The sequence below is a fragment of the Neovison vison genome, chromosome 7, assembly GCF_020171115.1.
Source record: "Neovison vison isolate M4711 chromosome 7, ASM_NN_V1, whole genome shotgun sequence".
NCBI lineage: Eukaryota > Metazoa > Chordata > Mammalia > Carnivora > Mustelidae > Neogale > Neogale vison.
In genome coordinates this window covers 202604186-202620505 of record NC_058097.1, presented here as the reverse complement: position 1 = coordinate 202620505, position 16320 = coordinate 202604186, and the positions used below count along the sequence as shown (strand labels likewise).

Sequence of the window (16320 nt, the reverse complement as noted above, 5' to 3'; positions counted from 1 at the left end):
GGGCGGGGGGTAGGACCAGAGACAGGACAGTGGGGGCAGGACAGGGTCAGGGCAGGACCAGGGATGGGACAGTGGGGGCAGGACAGGGTCAGGGCAGGACCAGGGATGGGACAGTGGGGGCAGGGCAGGGGGAAAGGAAAGGGGAGCAGGAACAGGATGGGGGCAGGACCAGGGGCGGGGGGGGGGCGCGACAGGAGGGCAGAATGGGGGATGGGATATGGGGTCAGGACTGGGGGCAGGACCAGGGACAGCATAAGCAACAGTGTGCACTCCAAGGCTCAGGGGCTTGTTAGAACGCCTCCCTTAACTTGGGGGTCGGCGTGAGAGACAGGAGGACTCTGCCGATCGCATGTGGCAAGCACCTCAACAGCAGGGCCATCAGCTCGGGCCCACACCGACCCCACGGCCAGTCCTGGGCCACCTCACTGTGCAGAAGAAGCCGCCGGAGACAGAGCGGGGGGAAGGGGAAGAGGAGGACAAGGACAGCGGCAGGACAGGGTGAGGAGCCGAGGGCGGAGAAGGGGCTGAGGTGAGAGGAACCCAGCCCTCAGCCTCCTGAGGGGACGGCAGCGTGCCCTGGCCGGCCGGGAGGGGCAGGGAAGAACAGGCCACCCGCCCCCAGCAGCACGGACGCGGACGACCGCCCGGGACGGAAGTGTTACGTGGGCACACGCGGACAAAGAAAGGACAAGTTACCTGGATGAGGTCTGGAAAACGGCCCGTCTTTAGCTTGTGTGACTCCAAAACATAAGAAAACCAAAATACTGGCCACAATACCTCTGCAAATAAAGAACAGACAGCCCCTCAGTGCGCGCCTCCCAGGCGGGAGTGACTCCGGGGGGCGGGCCGGGAGGAGGCCTTGGAGTGCGGGGCAGGTGGGGGGGGCAGCAGGGAGGGCCGACGCCGTGGCCTGCGGACCCCGTGACCTGCGGAGCCCGTGTGCCGCCCAGAAGGGCCCCCTCCGGAGAAGGGCCTCGGTGGTGGGCTGGGCCTGACACAGGCTGCGCCGTGGCGCCCCACCACGCTGCGTGCTTCCCACCTAGAGAACCCCTACAAGGTGTGCGCGGCCAGCCAGGCCCCAGAGGGGCCTCCCGGAAAGCCGCTTCCTGCCCCACAGGGCCGGGACCCAGCCGCGGCAGCCCACGGGAGCACCGGGTGCACGTCCGGTCACGGGGGTCGCAGACACACACGCAGCGGTGCTCACGGCCGCCCTGCCCAGCAGAGGGGCGGGGGGTGCTGCGCAGCCTGCTCTCCCCACAGCCGGCCCCTTCTCGGCAAAGGCACACACGCTGCTGCCTCCGGGTGGGCTGCTGGCCTCCGACGCAAGCACGTCATGGGACCTCACCGGAGGCCAAAGGGGTCAGCCTGAAACACCTCGTCTCCCTCTGCCCGCGAAGGACACTCAGAGCCTAGGGCAGGCGCAGGCGGAGCTGGGCCCCACAGGACACCCTGGCAGTCCTGCGCACGCCTGCCTGTCCCCACACCAGGGCCAAGGGAGGACCGGGATGAGGTCTGACCATGCCGGCCGTGGGCCGCCGTGGCTGTGCTGCCTCCGCCCAGGGGACCCTGAGTCTCTCGACCGGTCTTCGGGTCAGTCCCGGCTCCCGCGGCTGCTGGCCTTTGGACTGTAGGTGCGGAGGGACAGAAGGACTCCGGCCACTCCGTGTCCCCATCACAGGAGCCCATACAGAGGGCCCACAGGCACGCACACCGGTCCGTCTGGGGGTCGGGGGAGGTGAGGTCCACACGGGCTGCGGGAGGAGCACAAAGACCCCCGCTCAGCCGCCCTCCAGGCCCCGCAGAGGCCCCTCCCAGCGTGCTCCAGAGACGGCTCTGCAGCCATGGGTGACCCGCCGAGGGCTCACCGCGAGGACAGACTGAGGGAGCTGAAATGGTAGGGCCCCTGTGACCCAGCGGTGCCGGGCGGCGCCTCCCACGCCGGGTCCGCCCCCCGAGCCAGCCCCCCGTGGGCGCTGTAGGCGACCTTCAGGGCTACTGAGCAAGCGCACCGTGTACACATGCCCCCATCTGCACACGCAGCCCCGTCAGCACCGTCCATCAGTACGGACGTCAGTCCTGGTTAACCAGTCCGTGCTGGTGCGTTAACTACACACTGTGGGTTTCCTGCTTGTCTGAAGCCCCTTCCTGGGGCAGGCACTGGGGCTCAGTGGGTTGAGCGGCTGCCTTCGGGCTGGGTCATGATCCCAGGGTCCTGGGATCGAGTCCCACATCGGGCTCCTTGCTTTGGGGGGAGCCTGCTTCTCTCTCTGCCTGCTGCTCCCCGTCTGTGCTCTGACAAATAAAACAGACTCATAAAAATAAATAAAGCCCCTTTTCTGCCCCAGGATCCCACGCAGGATGGCCATGACATTCCGTTGTCATGTCTCTTCAGCCCTTCTGGGTGGTGACGGCGCCTCAGACTTTCGTTTTGGAAGAGCTGGACAGTTCTGAAGAGGACTGGTCAGGTGTTCTGTCGGGTGTCCCCGTCAGAGCTGTCCGCTGCTCCCTGTGACTCGACTGGGGTTACAGGTTTTGGGAGTAAGATCATTTCATACTAGCAAGCTCTGCCGTCCCCTGGCTGGGGTGCCGTCAGCTGCCCTCCCTGCTCTGCCCTTGGGAGGGGTCCCTCGGCACGACCGGCACGCAAGGGCTGCGGGGCCGAGCCCCCACTCCTTGGCGAGGAGCTCCTAGTTCAGCTGGAGGCCATCTGCGGGGTGACTTGGCTCTTCTCCCTCACTTGACCCTTTGTACCAGCGGACCTACGGGTGTCTATTTCATACCCTGAATCACACTGTGATGCGACTTTATAAACTCTGTTGCTCCAATTGTTCCCACTTTGGCCACTGTGAGGACTTTCAGTTTTCTCCTGTTTCAGAGCTTTGGCATAACCCCATCCTTATGGGATTCTGTTTTTTCTGAGCTCTTCCTGGTTGGCGCTAGACCACCCTCCAGACTAGCTTGGCGTTGCCTTCCCCAGGCCTGGAATCCGCCTCTCGTCCAGGAGCCCTGGTTCCCTCGCTGGAGGACGGTCTGGGGAACCAAGCTCCGGGGCCAGTGTGCTCGCCGCCATTGGGGCGTCGTAGCTTCTGGGCCCCTTGGCGGACAGATGGAGCCGCGCGTGCTGCCCGTGCACGTACTCGGATTGAACCGTGTCCCTGTGTGACCCTCGGGGTCCACCTTAAGCCGGTGCCTCCAGCTCCCAGCCGTCATCTCCTGGACCGTTCTCCCTCCGACTCCCTGTCGCCCCTACGCCACAGGGACACCCCAAGTCCCCAGCCTCCGCCGGCCACTAACTCGGTCCCTCACCCCAGAGGGTGCGTGCGGCAGCGGCGCAGCTGGTCAGACCCCCGCGGGAAGCGCCTGCGTCCGGGAGAGCCTAGGGCTCGTGTGTTCATGCTTTGCCTGGAGCCTTGCAGACTCCAGCCCCGTCGCTGGGGTGGCCTCACGCAGGTGTGATGCCGCGAGCCTTGCACCTTCGGCCACGTTCCCTGGGGTCCCCGACGTCCCGGCTTCCTTCCTTTTCTCTAATTTGCATCCATTAGTTTGCTCTCCGTGTTGCCCAATGCAAAGGGTCCCACAACTACCATTACCGCACAGAGACCTGAAACACCCGTTCAACTCCATGCTCCGTCCACGGACCCCCACTGCCCTAGACACCACTGACCTCACCACCACAAGGCAGCACCTTTGCCAAAATGTCACGATGGAACATCACACAGTACGTGGCCTTTCCACGCGGCTCCTTTCACTTTGTAAGACGCACCTGAGTTTCACCCTCCGTCTTTGTAGCGTTAAAAAGGAGACAGCAGGCCCAAAACAAAGTCACCTGGGCTGAGCCCCAGTCGGCAACCCAGAGACCTGACACCCGCCTGAAGTGGGTCTTTACCCCAGGCATGCGACCTGCAGTCGGCACGGAGTCACCGGCTGGCGCTGGGCGGCGGTCAGCCCCGCAGACCCCTTCCGCCCCCTTCTCTGCTCACGTCCTGCCGTTCGGTCTTTACCACCTTCCCTCTCCTGCGGCTTGTGGAGCTCCTGGTCTTGCTGGACGGGACGCCATCCAGCCACGAGCCGCTCAGTAAAGCCAACTGGACCTTTACGTTCACTCGGTTGAATTTTGTTATTTAACGATGGCTTCACAGCTCATTTCTTTTTGCTGCTTAAGAATATTTCATGGTCCGGACGTACCTGTTTTTGTTCATCCGTTCACCTACTCAAAGGCACGCCAGCTGCTTCCAAGTTGGGCAGTCAGGAATAAATCTCCGGCCACACCATGCGCAGGTGTTGCTGTGGACGAGTTTTCGTCTCATCTGGGTAAGTACCTGGGATTCCAATGACCGGACCTCGTGGTAAGAATAAATGTAGTTCTACAAGGAACTGTCCAACTTCTGGTGTCGCACCGAACCCCAGGTCGGTCACCAGATTTTCTACTGTTTTCTTCTGAGAAGTTTTATGGTTTCTTATTTTACATTTAGGTCGATAATCCATTTTCAATGATGGTGAACAGTGTAAAGTCTGTATGTAGCCTCCTTCTGTGCATATAAACAGTCGGCTGTCCCAGCTCCGTTGGCTGGAAAGACTTTCTCCTCCGCCCCCCACGAGGTGACCGTACTTGGTGGGTCTGGCCCCCGGTGGCTCTGCCACCACCTCGCCGGCCGGGCAGGGTCACCTGGCCAGCTCTGCTCCTCTTCGGCGTACGAGGACATTGTGTTTCCGGCGCACCACAAATACGCAAAATACGTTCCCGTTCTACATGTGACAGCTTACTTGTGCATCAGTACGTGTACGCTCACACGTGTGCGTAAACATCCCCAGTGTCACCCGTGGTTACGTCGATCAAGGAACCGTGGCCCATCCACACAGCGGACGCTCCCCAGCAGCGAACCTGACCGACCACGGACAGGCACCGCGCCACACAGAAGAAACCAGCCGCGCCACGCAGGCCGGGCGACTCGTGTGCACGAACCTACAGGGCACACGGCGGGTGTGGAGGGCTGTATCTGCACAGACGCACGCCCCTGCGGAAACCCGCTGAGCGGCTCGCTCGAGACACGTGTTGGGTCAGTACTGGTCGATCGGGCTGACTTCGGAAGAAAAAACCTACTGCCCCCAAATGACAGAGTCTGTTAGATCCATAAAAAGAACAGTGACCCACAAGCTGAAATGGAGAACTTAAGGAAAACAAGCCGGCTTTCTGCACTTTAAATAATGTAGATAGAGACTTTTTTTTTAAAACAGTAAACGTAGCTTTTGGAAGCACCTTCTTTACATGAAACCCAAGTCTGGGGGCTTCAGAGGCTCTGACGTGACAGGAAGGGGCCAGCCCGGGGGCTGCCGGGGGAACCACCCACACACCCATGGAAACTGCCCTGGAAGCAGCAGAGCCACAGATGTGCGAGGATCGGGTGGGAGCGTCACCAGGGCAAGGGAGGCTTCCAGGGACCAGCCAGGGTAGGTTCCCGGCCACCTGCCGAAGTATGGGGCCGGGAGAGAGGTTCTTCTCCGTCACTGAACAAGGCCGAGAGGGACAGGGACTGTGTGCTCTGCACATTTCCAGTGCCCTGAGCAGACAAGTGTCCACGTCCCAACCCCCTCGAGGTGTCCCCTTCAGTAAAATGGCACAGGGGCTGTTGGGGTGGGGAGCCCCCCCCCCCGCCATGGCGGCAGCAGCTCAGGACAGGGAGCAGGCGTGAGGGGCAGAGGTGGGACGTGCCCACATGGGTCCATGGCTGCTGCCCAGACACAGCCCACAAGGCCCCTTAACCCTGGGGTCCAGGCTGGCGGGGTTTCCCGGCAGGCATCTGGTGAGGAAGCACCGACACCCCACCCTTGGAGGGCCCTCTCAGAATGCCCCACGTGGGCCCACTGTTGCCAGGGGCGCACTCCAACCTGTGGCAATGCCTGTCTGGAGCTGCTCATCGCTAGCCTAATGTCACAGCACAGGGGACTCCTCAGATGGGACCGCAGCTTGCTTGCTGGTCCCCCCTGCGCCCGTGTGCCCTGCAGATACCAGGGCTGGCAACCAATTCAGAGAGGGCCCACTAAGCCAACTGGGCCTTACTGTCTCCTGCACCCCTGGGCTCGGGGCCCCCTGGGCAGGAACCCCCCAGTGAGAGCAGCCTCAGGCCACGAAGGGGCCAAGCTCCCTCTCCTACTTCTGGACTCCCTTGCCCACGCCCGCAGCACCGACTGGCGCCCCCCAGTCAGCGGGGCACCGAACGACGGGCAGTGCCTGTGCTCAGCGCTCGGGAGAAAGAGGAAGACCTCGCACGGCTGCCCGGCCGACAGCGCGGGAGAGGCAGGAGGACCTCCTGCGGTCCGGACCGTGCAACCGGCAGCCAGGGCACCTTGCGCTGACGACAAGGGCAGACACACGAGCACAGAGCAGCAGGGGCCCCGCCGCGCCGGGCTGCAGCCCAGGACACCGGATGCGGGCTCTGAAGCACGTGCGTGCGGGCCACCGGGCACCCTGCTGACAGGGACACCTCGCGTCCCAGCGGGCGAGACACCCAGGGAGCGCGGGCCCGGATTCACGCCGCACTCCCGGGCGGACGTGGGCACCCGCCCCGCACACGCCCCCACCGCCTGACCAGCGACCTCAGCGCCGCGCTCTGCCTCTGCTCCTCCCGGCTGGCCCCGTCCCACCAGAGCAAGCGGCTCAGAGCGCTGGGGGCTTCACGGCCTGAGGACTCCGTCCAGTGCAGAAACCCCACGGCAGTCAGCTCGCACGCCGGCTCGTGTCCCTCACGCACTTCTGAGAGGTGCCACAGAGCCCAGGAGACTCCGGCAAAGAACACAGTCCACCAGCTCGTCTGTGTCTGGGAATGACAGTGAAAAGGCAGCCTGCCCACTTCCTGACCTCAGGATGACACCGTCCGAAGAAACCCGTCTGCATCAACAAAGCTCAGGAACGGGGCAGGCTGAAGGGAGCCAGCCTCCCCCGGCCATCACCACCATCTGGACCCCCCGACACCCAAACTCACAGGCTCCGTGACATTGTGATTTATATGAAGAAATACGTATTTCTCCATCCTGGTTTCTGGCACACAACCCCTAACACCCTTGCCATTCTGAAGGGATGAGGTGTCTCTTGTTATGTTAATGAGGTGGCTTCGGGACTCTCATCTACGGAGGAGGGCTGGCTGCCAGGAGAGCCAACCAAGCGATCAGAGGGCTGGTTCCAGCCCACCCTGTGACCTCCGGGGTTGGCAGCGGGGCTGAAGACCGGGTTCCATCGCCAAAGGCCAATGAGTTAGCCAGTCCGTGGCTAAGTAAGGAAGCCTCCATAAAGCCCCAAGAACAAGGTTTTGAGAACTTCGGGATGGGGAACACGTGGAGACCCGGGGAGAGGGTCTGCCCGGCAGGACCACGCACGTTTCCCCAGACCTCACCCTGGGCACGTCTGTCGGGCTGTTCCTGACTTGGATCCTTTTGTAATCCGCTGGGGATCTAGTAAGTGAAATGTTTCCCTGAGTTCTGGGAGCTGCTCTGAAGAATGACTAGAACCAAGAAGTCCCAGGAACCTCGGATTCACAGCCACTTGGTCAGAAGCCCGGGTGACAGCCCCGCCGTGTGCCTGGCCCGGCAGTGGGGGAAGGACAATCCTGCAGGACCGAACTGAACCGCAGGACACGCAGGAGGTGTCCAGAGCGTTGCTTCGGGGGTGTGTAGGGAAACCGTCCCTCCCGTCAGAACTGGAGAGCTTTCCGGGCTCCTTCCCTCCGGCTGCCCCAGCACACTCTGGCCGGTTGCTCGTGCGAATCCCGCCCAGGCTACAGGGCCCTCTCGAGGGTCCTGGACACGGGGAAACGGGGCTGAAAAGCCACACAGCTCAAGAGGCAGCCTGGGAGAGGCGCTTGGGGCACGCACAGCGGTGGGGGGCCGGGAGCCCAGCCAGCCTCCGCGTGGAGACCGGCCCCGAGCCACGGCCCGGCCGGTAGAGCAGGTGCCCGCGCCCAAGCACGCCAGGGGCCTGCTTACCTCTTGGTGTTGTAGGCCGTGTCCTGAGGGGTCTCCTCCAGCAGAGTCACGTAGCCGAGCGCGCAGGTGAGGATGAAGAGCACGGAGAGGGTGTGAGCCCGCCTGGAACACAAGCGCACGGAGCGCGTCAGACACGGGCAAGGCCCCCAGGCCACGCTCGGAAACCCCGGCCGAAGTCACGAGCGCCGCTCCCCGCGGGTCTGTGTTGGCTCCGTCGGCCCCGCCGCCGAGTGGGAAGGGCCCCCCGCGGCCGGGAGAGCAAACGGCCCAGCGGGGCGCCCGAGGCTGCGGGCTCGGAGGCAGGAGGTGCGTCTCCCGCGGCTGTCCGTGGCTCAGGGACCGGGCGGCAGGGAAACAGGGTGGTTTTCACGGAGCCAGAGAGACGGGCCTCCGGATTCATGAAATTACCACATCCGAGAGATTCCGAAGGACAGCCCCCGAGACAGACAGCTGGGACGAAGGGACACCAGCGCCCAAGTGAGGAGGTCAGTGTCCCCAGCAGTACCATTTACTCAAAAGACCGGGCAGGGGGTGCCCGGGGGGCTCAGCTGGTGAAGCCTCTGCCTTCGACTAGGGTCATGATCTCCCGGTCTCGGGACGGAGCCTCGCATCGCTCCGCATCGCGTGGCGTCGGGCTCTCTGCCCAGAAGGGAGCCTGTGTCCCCCTCTCCCACTGCCTCTGTGCTCTTTCTCGCTCTCTCTCACATAAATAAAATCTTTAAAAAGAAAAAAAAAAAGACCACGATGATCTGGCGGAGACACAGGCTTGGCCCCTTCCGGCCACCCCCACTCTGGAAGGAGGAGGCGGGGCTCTCTGGCAGCAGGGGGTGCAGCTCCCCTGGGAGCAGGGTCCGCGAGCAGTCAGGTCCCCGGGCTGCCGGAGTAGCTCGCACCGAGGCAATCCTGCACGCATCCCGGCCTGGGGGCGCTTCCAACCCAGGACCAGTCCGCATCCAGCAGGAACGCCCTTCAGGAACGGGCTGAGCACTCTCTGAGCAGGAGCACGGAGGCAGGAGGGAGGGAAGGAGGCCGGCTCTAGGAGGCCCGCTCACCTGAGTCCTCAGACAGAGAGAAGCCAGCCCACCGGGAAGGAGCAAAGGGCAACAGAAACGGGAAAGGTCGGGTGAAACAGACTGTCCTCCTCACCACTTCTTCCAAACGTGTCTACCCACTGAAAGCAGCCCCCGTAACACCGTGAGCGGGGCCCGCAGCCGAAGGCCAGGGGCTGAATGGGTCCGCATGACCCGATGCGGCAGGGCCAGGTGGCAGGGACCGCGGAAGCCCACGAGGACACACTGGGGACCTCATCAACACCAACACGTCCGTCTGCGGAGGCAGAGACACGACCAGCCACGTGCGGGAGAGGGGCAGGGGAGCAGAAACAGGGACAGGAATAAAACAGCAGACCTGAACACTTCAATACCTAAACACAAATGACCTAAAACCACCACCGAACACGGGAGGCTGTCCCACGCGTGGCACCATGCGGCCGTGGGAGGGGGGGTCTCAGACCTTACGCACCACGTGACCCTGCTGATGTGGTGCTCTCCCAAGACCAGGCCAGAGGCCGGGCTGAGGCTGCACTCCGCGCCAGGCCGACGGCAGCAGCCACAGACACCTGCAGAGAAGCCCACAGATCTGCCCGGGAGGTGGCCCTGTGAAGCCAGATTTACTGCAGGAACTTACAAAACAGTAAATACAGATCTCTAAATTGTTATGCACAATAACATTTGTCTAGGACAAAGTCAGGATCCGGGAAGTATGCTGGGAGAGCCACGAGCAGATCCTACACACTCTGAGCAGGCGCGACCCAGACACCGGCCAGGAGGAAGAACCCTCCGGGGCCCAGTTCCAAAACGCAGCAGTTCCAAGAAACAACGGGTTTCTCCGACCAGTGCACATTTCTTTCTTTTTTTTTTTTAAGATTTTATTTAGGGGCACCTGGGTGGCTCAGTGGGTTAAAGCCTCTGCCTTTGGCTCAGGTCATGATCCCAGGGTCGGGGGATCGAGCCCCGCACCGGGCTCTCTGCTCAGCGGGGAGCCTGCTTCCCACCCCCCACCCCCGCCTGCCTCTCTGCCTACTTGATTGCTCTCTCTGTCCAATAAATAAATCTTTAAAATAAAGATTGCTGGGCGACCTGCCACCCCCCTGCTGCTGGCACCACATACAAGAGGCACCAGTGGGTGTCCTGCCAGGACTGCCTCTGTGGGGCACAGAAGCTAAAATTAAAATGGGAAAGCCTTTTGTCCCAGTCTTTTTTTTTTTTTTAAGATTTTATTTATTTATTTGACAGAGAGAGATCACAAGTAGGCAGAGAGGCAGAGAGAGAGAGGAGGAAGCAGGCTCCCTGCCAAGCAGAGAGCCCGATGCGGGACTCGATCCCAGGACCCTGAGATCATGACCTGAGCCGAAGGCAGCGGCCTAACCCACTGAGCCACCCTGGAGGCTCCATGTGGAGTCCGACACAGGGCTTGAACTCATGACCCTGAGATTAAGACTTGAGCTGAAATCAAGAGTTAGACACTTAAGTGACTAGGCCATCCAGGCGCCCCTGTCCTGGGTCTTAAAACCAGGTTTCTTTCATAACACTTTGCACAAGCAGTCACCTTCCTGTAGTTTCTCTGGGCTAACACACATGCCCTGATGCGCCCGGGGCAGCCCTGGTCATACATCTTTCCATCCTCCACAAGGATTATCTGAAAAATAAAAACAACTATTTGTCCCTTGGGATCAATGGTCACACTATCATTCAGGCAGTCAACCCTGGCCCTGCAGAGCAGAATTAGGAATCAGCAGGACCTCCTCTGTCCCCTCCGACAGAGGGAGGCAGACGGTCAAGAAGCCGGGGGAAGAGAACAGGGCACCACAGTCTTGGAGCAGAACAGACTACAGAACTGCTAAAATCAACTGCTACTAGAAAGCAAAATCTTTATTATTAAATATAAAATCCATCTTTAAAAAGCTCCCCTCTTCAGGGCACCTGGGGGGCTCAGTGGGCTAAAGCCTCTGCCTTCGGCTCAGGTTATGATCCCAGGGTCCTGGGATGGAGCCCTGCACCGGGCTGTCTGCTTGGTGGGGAGCCTGCTTCCCCCTCTCTCTCTGCCTGCCTCTCTGCCTGCTTGTGATCTCTGTCTGTCAAATAAATAAATAAAATCTTTAAAAAAAAAAAAAGCTCCCTCTTCTGTACAGCAAAGGAAATCGTTGACAAAATGGAAAGGCAACCTAGCGAAAGGGAGAAAATAGTTGCAGATCACGTATCTGATAAGGAGCTCATATCCAAAATACATGAGGAACTCACCAAACTCAACAGCAAAAAACCAATCCAATTAAGAAATGGGCAGAAGACATGAACAGACACTTTTCCAAAGAAGACACCCAGATAGCCCAGAGACAGGAAAAGATGCTCAACCTCACTCAGCATCAGGAAATAACGAACTGAAACCTTGATGAGACGCTACGTGACACCTGTCAGAACGGCTGACAGCGAGTCGGGAAACGCCAGGCGTCGGCGAGGACGCGGAAGAAGGGGAGCCTCGCCCCTGTGCACGGGACGCGAGCTGGGGCAGCCGCGTGGGAACACAGCGGGGAGGGTCCTCAGAAATTAAATGAAACTACTGTACGACCCAGGAATTCCACTACTGGGTATTGGGAGGAAACAAAAGCACCAAGCTGAAAAGATGTCTGTACCCTATGTTACTGCGGCATTATTTACAGCAGCCGAGATGCGGAAGCAGCCCAAGCGTCCGTGGGCCGAGGAACGGATAAAGCAGACGTGTGTTTATACAACGGAGTACCACTCAGCCGCAAACAGAAGAAACCCTGACCTGTGCAACACAGGCGGCACCCGAGGACACTGTGTTGGGTGAGGTAACAAAGAACACACGGTGTCATCTCCCTTACCTGCGGGATCTAAACACAAAACCCAAACTCACAGAGGTGCCCGGGGGGCTCTGCTGGCTGGGCGTCCGACTCTGGATTTCGGCTCCGGTCAGTCGTGGGGTGGTGCGACTGGGCCTCGAGGCAGGCCCCACGCCGGGCACGACACCTGCTCAAGATTCTCTCTCCCTCTGCCCCCCACCCACCAGCTTGCGCACACGCGCTCTCAAAACAAAACAGGAAAGCCAAAATCACAGAGACAGGCTGATAGTTATAGGTGGGAAAATAATAAAGTTGCCTTCTTGTTAAAAATTTTTTTGTTAAATCACTTTATAAATATACTGTATTGACCAACAGTGATGCTAACAGGTACCGTATTCGTAGCTCTCCGAGCACCGGCAACACATTATTACGGCACCTCGATGAAGAAACATTATCAGCCCAGTCCTTCAGTTCTTAAACATTTTTAAAGATTTTATTACAGAGAGAGCGCGCGTGTGCACAAGCAGGGGAGCAGAAGCAACGGGAGAAGCAGGCTCCCCGCTGAACAAGGAGCCCAACGTGGGGCTCGATCCCGGGACCCTGGGATCACAACCTGAGCGGGAGGGTTAACCCACCGAGCCCCCCAGGTGCCCCAGCCCCGTTCTTTGCGGCAGAATCGCAGGTGCAGATAACCTGCCCTCACGGAGACCAGGTAGCATCTGCAGGGCCACACCTCGACCCCCACAGAGCGCTCTCAACAGGCAACTTGTGGCAACAAAGGGAAGTCCCAGGGCAGCGGCCAGAGGGGACAGAACTCCGTTCATTCTAACGGTCACACCATTGCTCAATCCAGGGTCTGTGCTTTCCTTTGAGTTCCAGCGTAAAGCTTACGTTCGCCACTGTGACACTCTTCCTTGGGAGGCGACGGGACACAGTGGGAAAGCACGGACTGGACTACCAGGCTTGCAGTCTTGAGTAACTCTCTTCGTCTTTTAAGTTTAATCCCCCCATCTTCGAAATGAGAATAGAAACACTGGCTTGCAAGTTTGGTGTAGAAAATGAAAATGTTACCCTGTAAGTCTGGTAAGAACCAAAATAAAACCCAAAACAAACGGCCCCTTGCCTTGCACACAGCACCATCTCCACCGATGGGATCGAGGGGCCACTCCGGAGGGCACCCAGCGCTCTACAGGCAGACCTCCCTGCCCCTCCCAGATGCCTCCTTTGGTGCGGCGGGTAATAGGTAACTCAGGGGAGGTTTGGGTCCTGGGATCCAGGCAGAGGACGAGAGTGGCCCTAAGTCCTGTGACTCTTCAGTCACTCAGTATGCTGAGGTTGAGGACAGCTGGCTCCCTGCCACTGTGAGCGGCAACTACCCAAACGCCAGTCCCTAGAGCTGACCACACTCATCATGCCAAGCGGGCAGAGAGGCCAAACCCAGGAGAGGAACAGGAAGGTGTGGCCAGCACACGGACAGCACAAGGAAGCCTCGGCCAGGAAAGGCCAAGGCCAGAGGGCTGGCCCCAGGCATGCAAGAGCTATCTGAGGCCATGGCGGTGACCCTCCTGGCCTGCTGACCAACATGACCGAAAAGGCATCAGCTGCAGAGCCAAGCCTCCCAGATGTGGGCAAAGCTGGCGAACCCCCGTCCCACCAGGCCTGAGAAAGGCATCTCGGAACGTGGGCACTCACACCACGGCCACGTGTTCCTGCAGCTACCCTACGACCCACTGCAGACAGCAGGGTCCAGGGGTCACTAAGAGTGCTCGCCCGAGGCCCGGTGGCTAAGACGCATGCACTCCCAGAACATCTCCCTGCTCCTGCCTTAGGGGCTGGTTAGGAAGTGCGCTAACCCAGTAGCAACACCCAACTTCCGGCTCCAGGTGGCAAGCCCGGGGGCACCTCTTCAGGACAACAAGTCTCCAGGTGTCTCCTAAACCATCTTCAGAAAACGAGTCAGCCCGTCTTTGTGCTGTTCCCCTGAGTGTGTGTCCTACACGGCGCCCAGAGGCTCCATGCTGGAGACCACCACTGGGAGGGGAAGCACTGACCTTCCCACTGAAGACCCAGCTGTCCTTACGCCCCATCCCTTGGGCCTGGTTTCTGGGAGCCCAGCTTCAGGCTCCATGGCACAGGCGAGCCCTGAACCCTAATTACATACCCTGTGGCTAACAAGTGGTAACAGAGACACCCAGAGTCCTCCGCGGCCCAGTGCAACCACCAGCATGGGGCATATTTTGGGAAAACCCTGTAAAGGTTTTGAATCATACAAAAGTTCCTCTGGCCAATTCTGGAACAGAAAATCATTTCCACAAAAACATACTTTTAGTCTTTACATGAATTTTTTTATAACATTATTATTCATTATTAAAATTCTCTAAAACACAAAATGCAAGTTTTTAAACCCTAACACAGCAAGCCAGTGGGAGGGGGTTCAGAAGGTAGCAAGTGGCTTAGCTCTGCAGGTAAGAATGAGTAGCCCTCACCAAGCAGGCAGCTGGTTTGCTGCCTTGAGGAAACGTGAAGCTCCTTTCCCTACCCAGGTGAGGCGAGGCCTGGGGTGCCCCGGGGACCTGCACAGACCCAGACCCCAGGGCACGGCACACGGCACACCTGTGGTGGGGAGGCATGAGTCTTCCGCCGAAGACCCGCCGGCAGGCACCTGAAACCGGCCGGCCCTGTCCCCTTCCCTCCTGGAAAGCCTTCGTGGTCCCCACCAGCTCTCCTCGCAGGTAGGCTCAGCTACAGCAGGCGACTGTGTGTCCAACTGACCAAGCCCCCTGTGGGCAGGACTTAAGGGCGTGGGTGCCAGTCTGTGCTTCTAAAGCAGTCAGCACGCGTCTTCCACGGCGCGGCTGAGGGACTGCTCCCTGAGGTGGCTTCCTCGGGCGCTGCGTCAGCATCCCCGCGGCCGGGATACTCTGCCTTCCGAAGCCCCAGGGTCAGGCCAGAATCTCAGCTCCTTGCTCAGTTCTCTGCTGAAACCTACAGAACAGTACCTAACACCCAGGTGCCCCCCAATATGTCAATCAATCGGAAACGGGAAGCAAGCACGGCCAGTGCCTGCCCTGCACCGTCGGAAGGGCACGTGCTGGTGGAGAGGCCTGACCGGCATGGGGCTGGCCCAGCAGGGTCCATGAGTGCTCTGGGCACTCAGGGGCCACAAGTCCCTTGACGGGGCACACTGCCCCTCTCTCCCTCCCACTGGCTCCAAGGCCCCCCGAAAGCATGATGTCCCCGAGGCAGAGCTAGTAGCCATCCTGGTGCAGCAGCTGCTGGCACCCACAGGGAAGGCCCTAATTTCATCCAGATGCAGGGCTGCTCCCCCATGAACACCCCCAAGAGACACCCCATGTCTCTTGACTCTGATAAAAGCCAGGACATCCGCTCAGCCCCAGGGGCATGTCCTGCACGGTTTCCAGCCTGGAGCAGCGCCTTCCCCTCAAACAGTCACTCCCCTGCCCAGATCTTCTGCAACGATCCCACAGCTGGTGCTTCCAGGTGGCATCCCCTTCGCAGCTGTGGTCACACCTACTGTGCCTCTGTCGCCCCAGGGCCGACCCCAGGTCTAACATGCTGGCACTCTGCTGTTTAGCTGGACAGGAGCTGAGCATCCAGGGCGGCAACACCAACGCCAGCGCTCAGCAAGCCTGCCTTCTAGGACACGGGGTTCATCTCTCCTGCCAAGGAGGAAAGAAAGGCTCCAACAGGTGAAGGGCTACCCCAAGGTCAGAGCCCTCTGACCCCACTCGGCATAAACCAAGAGCGCCACGTCTTCCCACCAGGCTCTGGAAGGGCGGGCGCTGCTCGCGGGGGCCCCTCCCTCCCCGACGCCCATGGAGGCAGCCTGGGGGACAGCCTGACCCTGAGCCGTGGCCTGGACTGAGCCGCGCGGGGGTCGAAGGGCTGGTTCCGCAAGCGGCAACCGACAAGAGACCGAAGCCGTGGGCGACCAACACCCGCCCCGGTCCGGGCACGTGGGCAGGTGCCCGTGCTGGCGACGGTCACTGCTACGTGCCTGGGCGAGCGGAGACCGGGTCACCCAGGCGAGCAGCAGACGCCAGAGAAAGGCGCTCCGGACGGCGGGCCCAGGGGGACTCTGCAGCCGGGTGGCCCGGGAACAGGGGCGAGGGCCCGACCCGCGCGCTGGAGCAGCGGCGGGGGCCGGCCGCGGCGGGGCTGCGCGGGGGCCGTCCCGCGGCCTCGGGGGCGGCCGCCGCCCCCAGCCCCAGGCGCCCGCGCGACCCCGGCGGCCCCTCCGCCGAGCCCCGCCGCTCACCAGAAGAAGGTGTTGGTGCCGTCGTCGTAGACCTCGGACTCCGTGCTGCGGCGGCCCGCGCCCCGCCCGCTCGCTCCGCCCGCGGCCGCCCCGTCCGGCGGCTCCTCCAGCGAGGCCTTGCCCGCGGGCACCGGGGACCCCGGCCGCGGGCCCCCGGCGCCTCTGCGCTCGCCCCTCCGCATGGCGCCCGCCCGGCCGCTCCGCC

The 16320-nt window shown here is 60.9% G+C and overlaps 1 protein-coding gene across 3 annotated transcripts in view; it reads right to left on the bottom strand.

The window, feature by feature from the left end:
* Positions 1–16320, bottom strand: part of PTDSS2 (phosphatidylserine synthase 2) — a 24073-nt gene extending 7753 nt beyond the window's left edge. Inside the window, exons 1-3 of one of the 3 annotated variants that reach the window (XM_044259887.1) lie at positions 16116–16315; positions 7978–8079; positions 697–779 (exon numbers count right to left, since the gene is read on the bottom strand). In XM_044259887.1, the coding sequence (XP_044115822.1) occupies positions 697–779; positions 7978–8079; positions 16116–16297 (367 nt within the window). In that variant the 5' untranslated portion in view covers positions 16298–16315. Of the gene's footprint in view, positions 1–696; positions 780–7977; positions 8080–16115 lie in introns of all 3 variants that reach the window. The other 2 variants (XM_044259886.1, XM_044259888.1) reach the window with 2 other exon arrangements.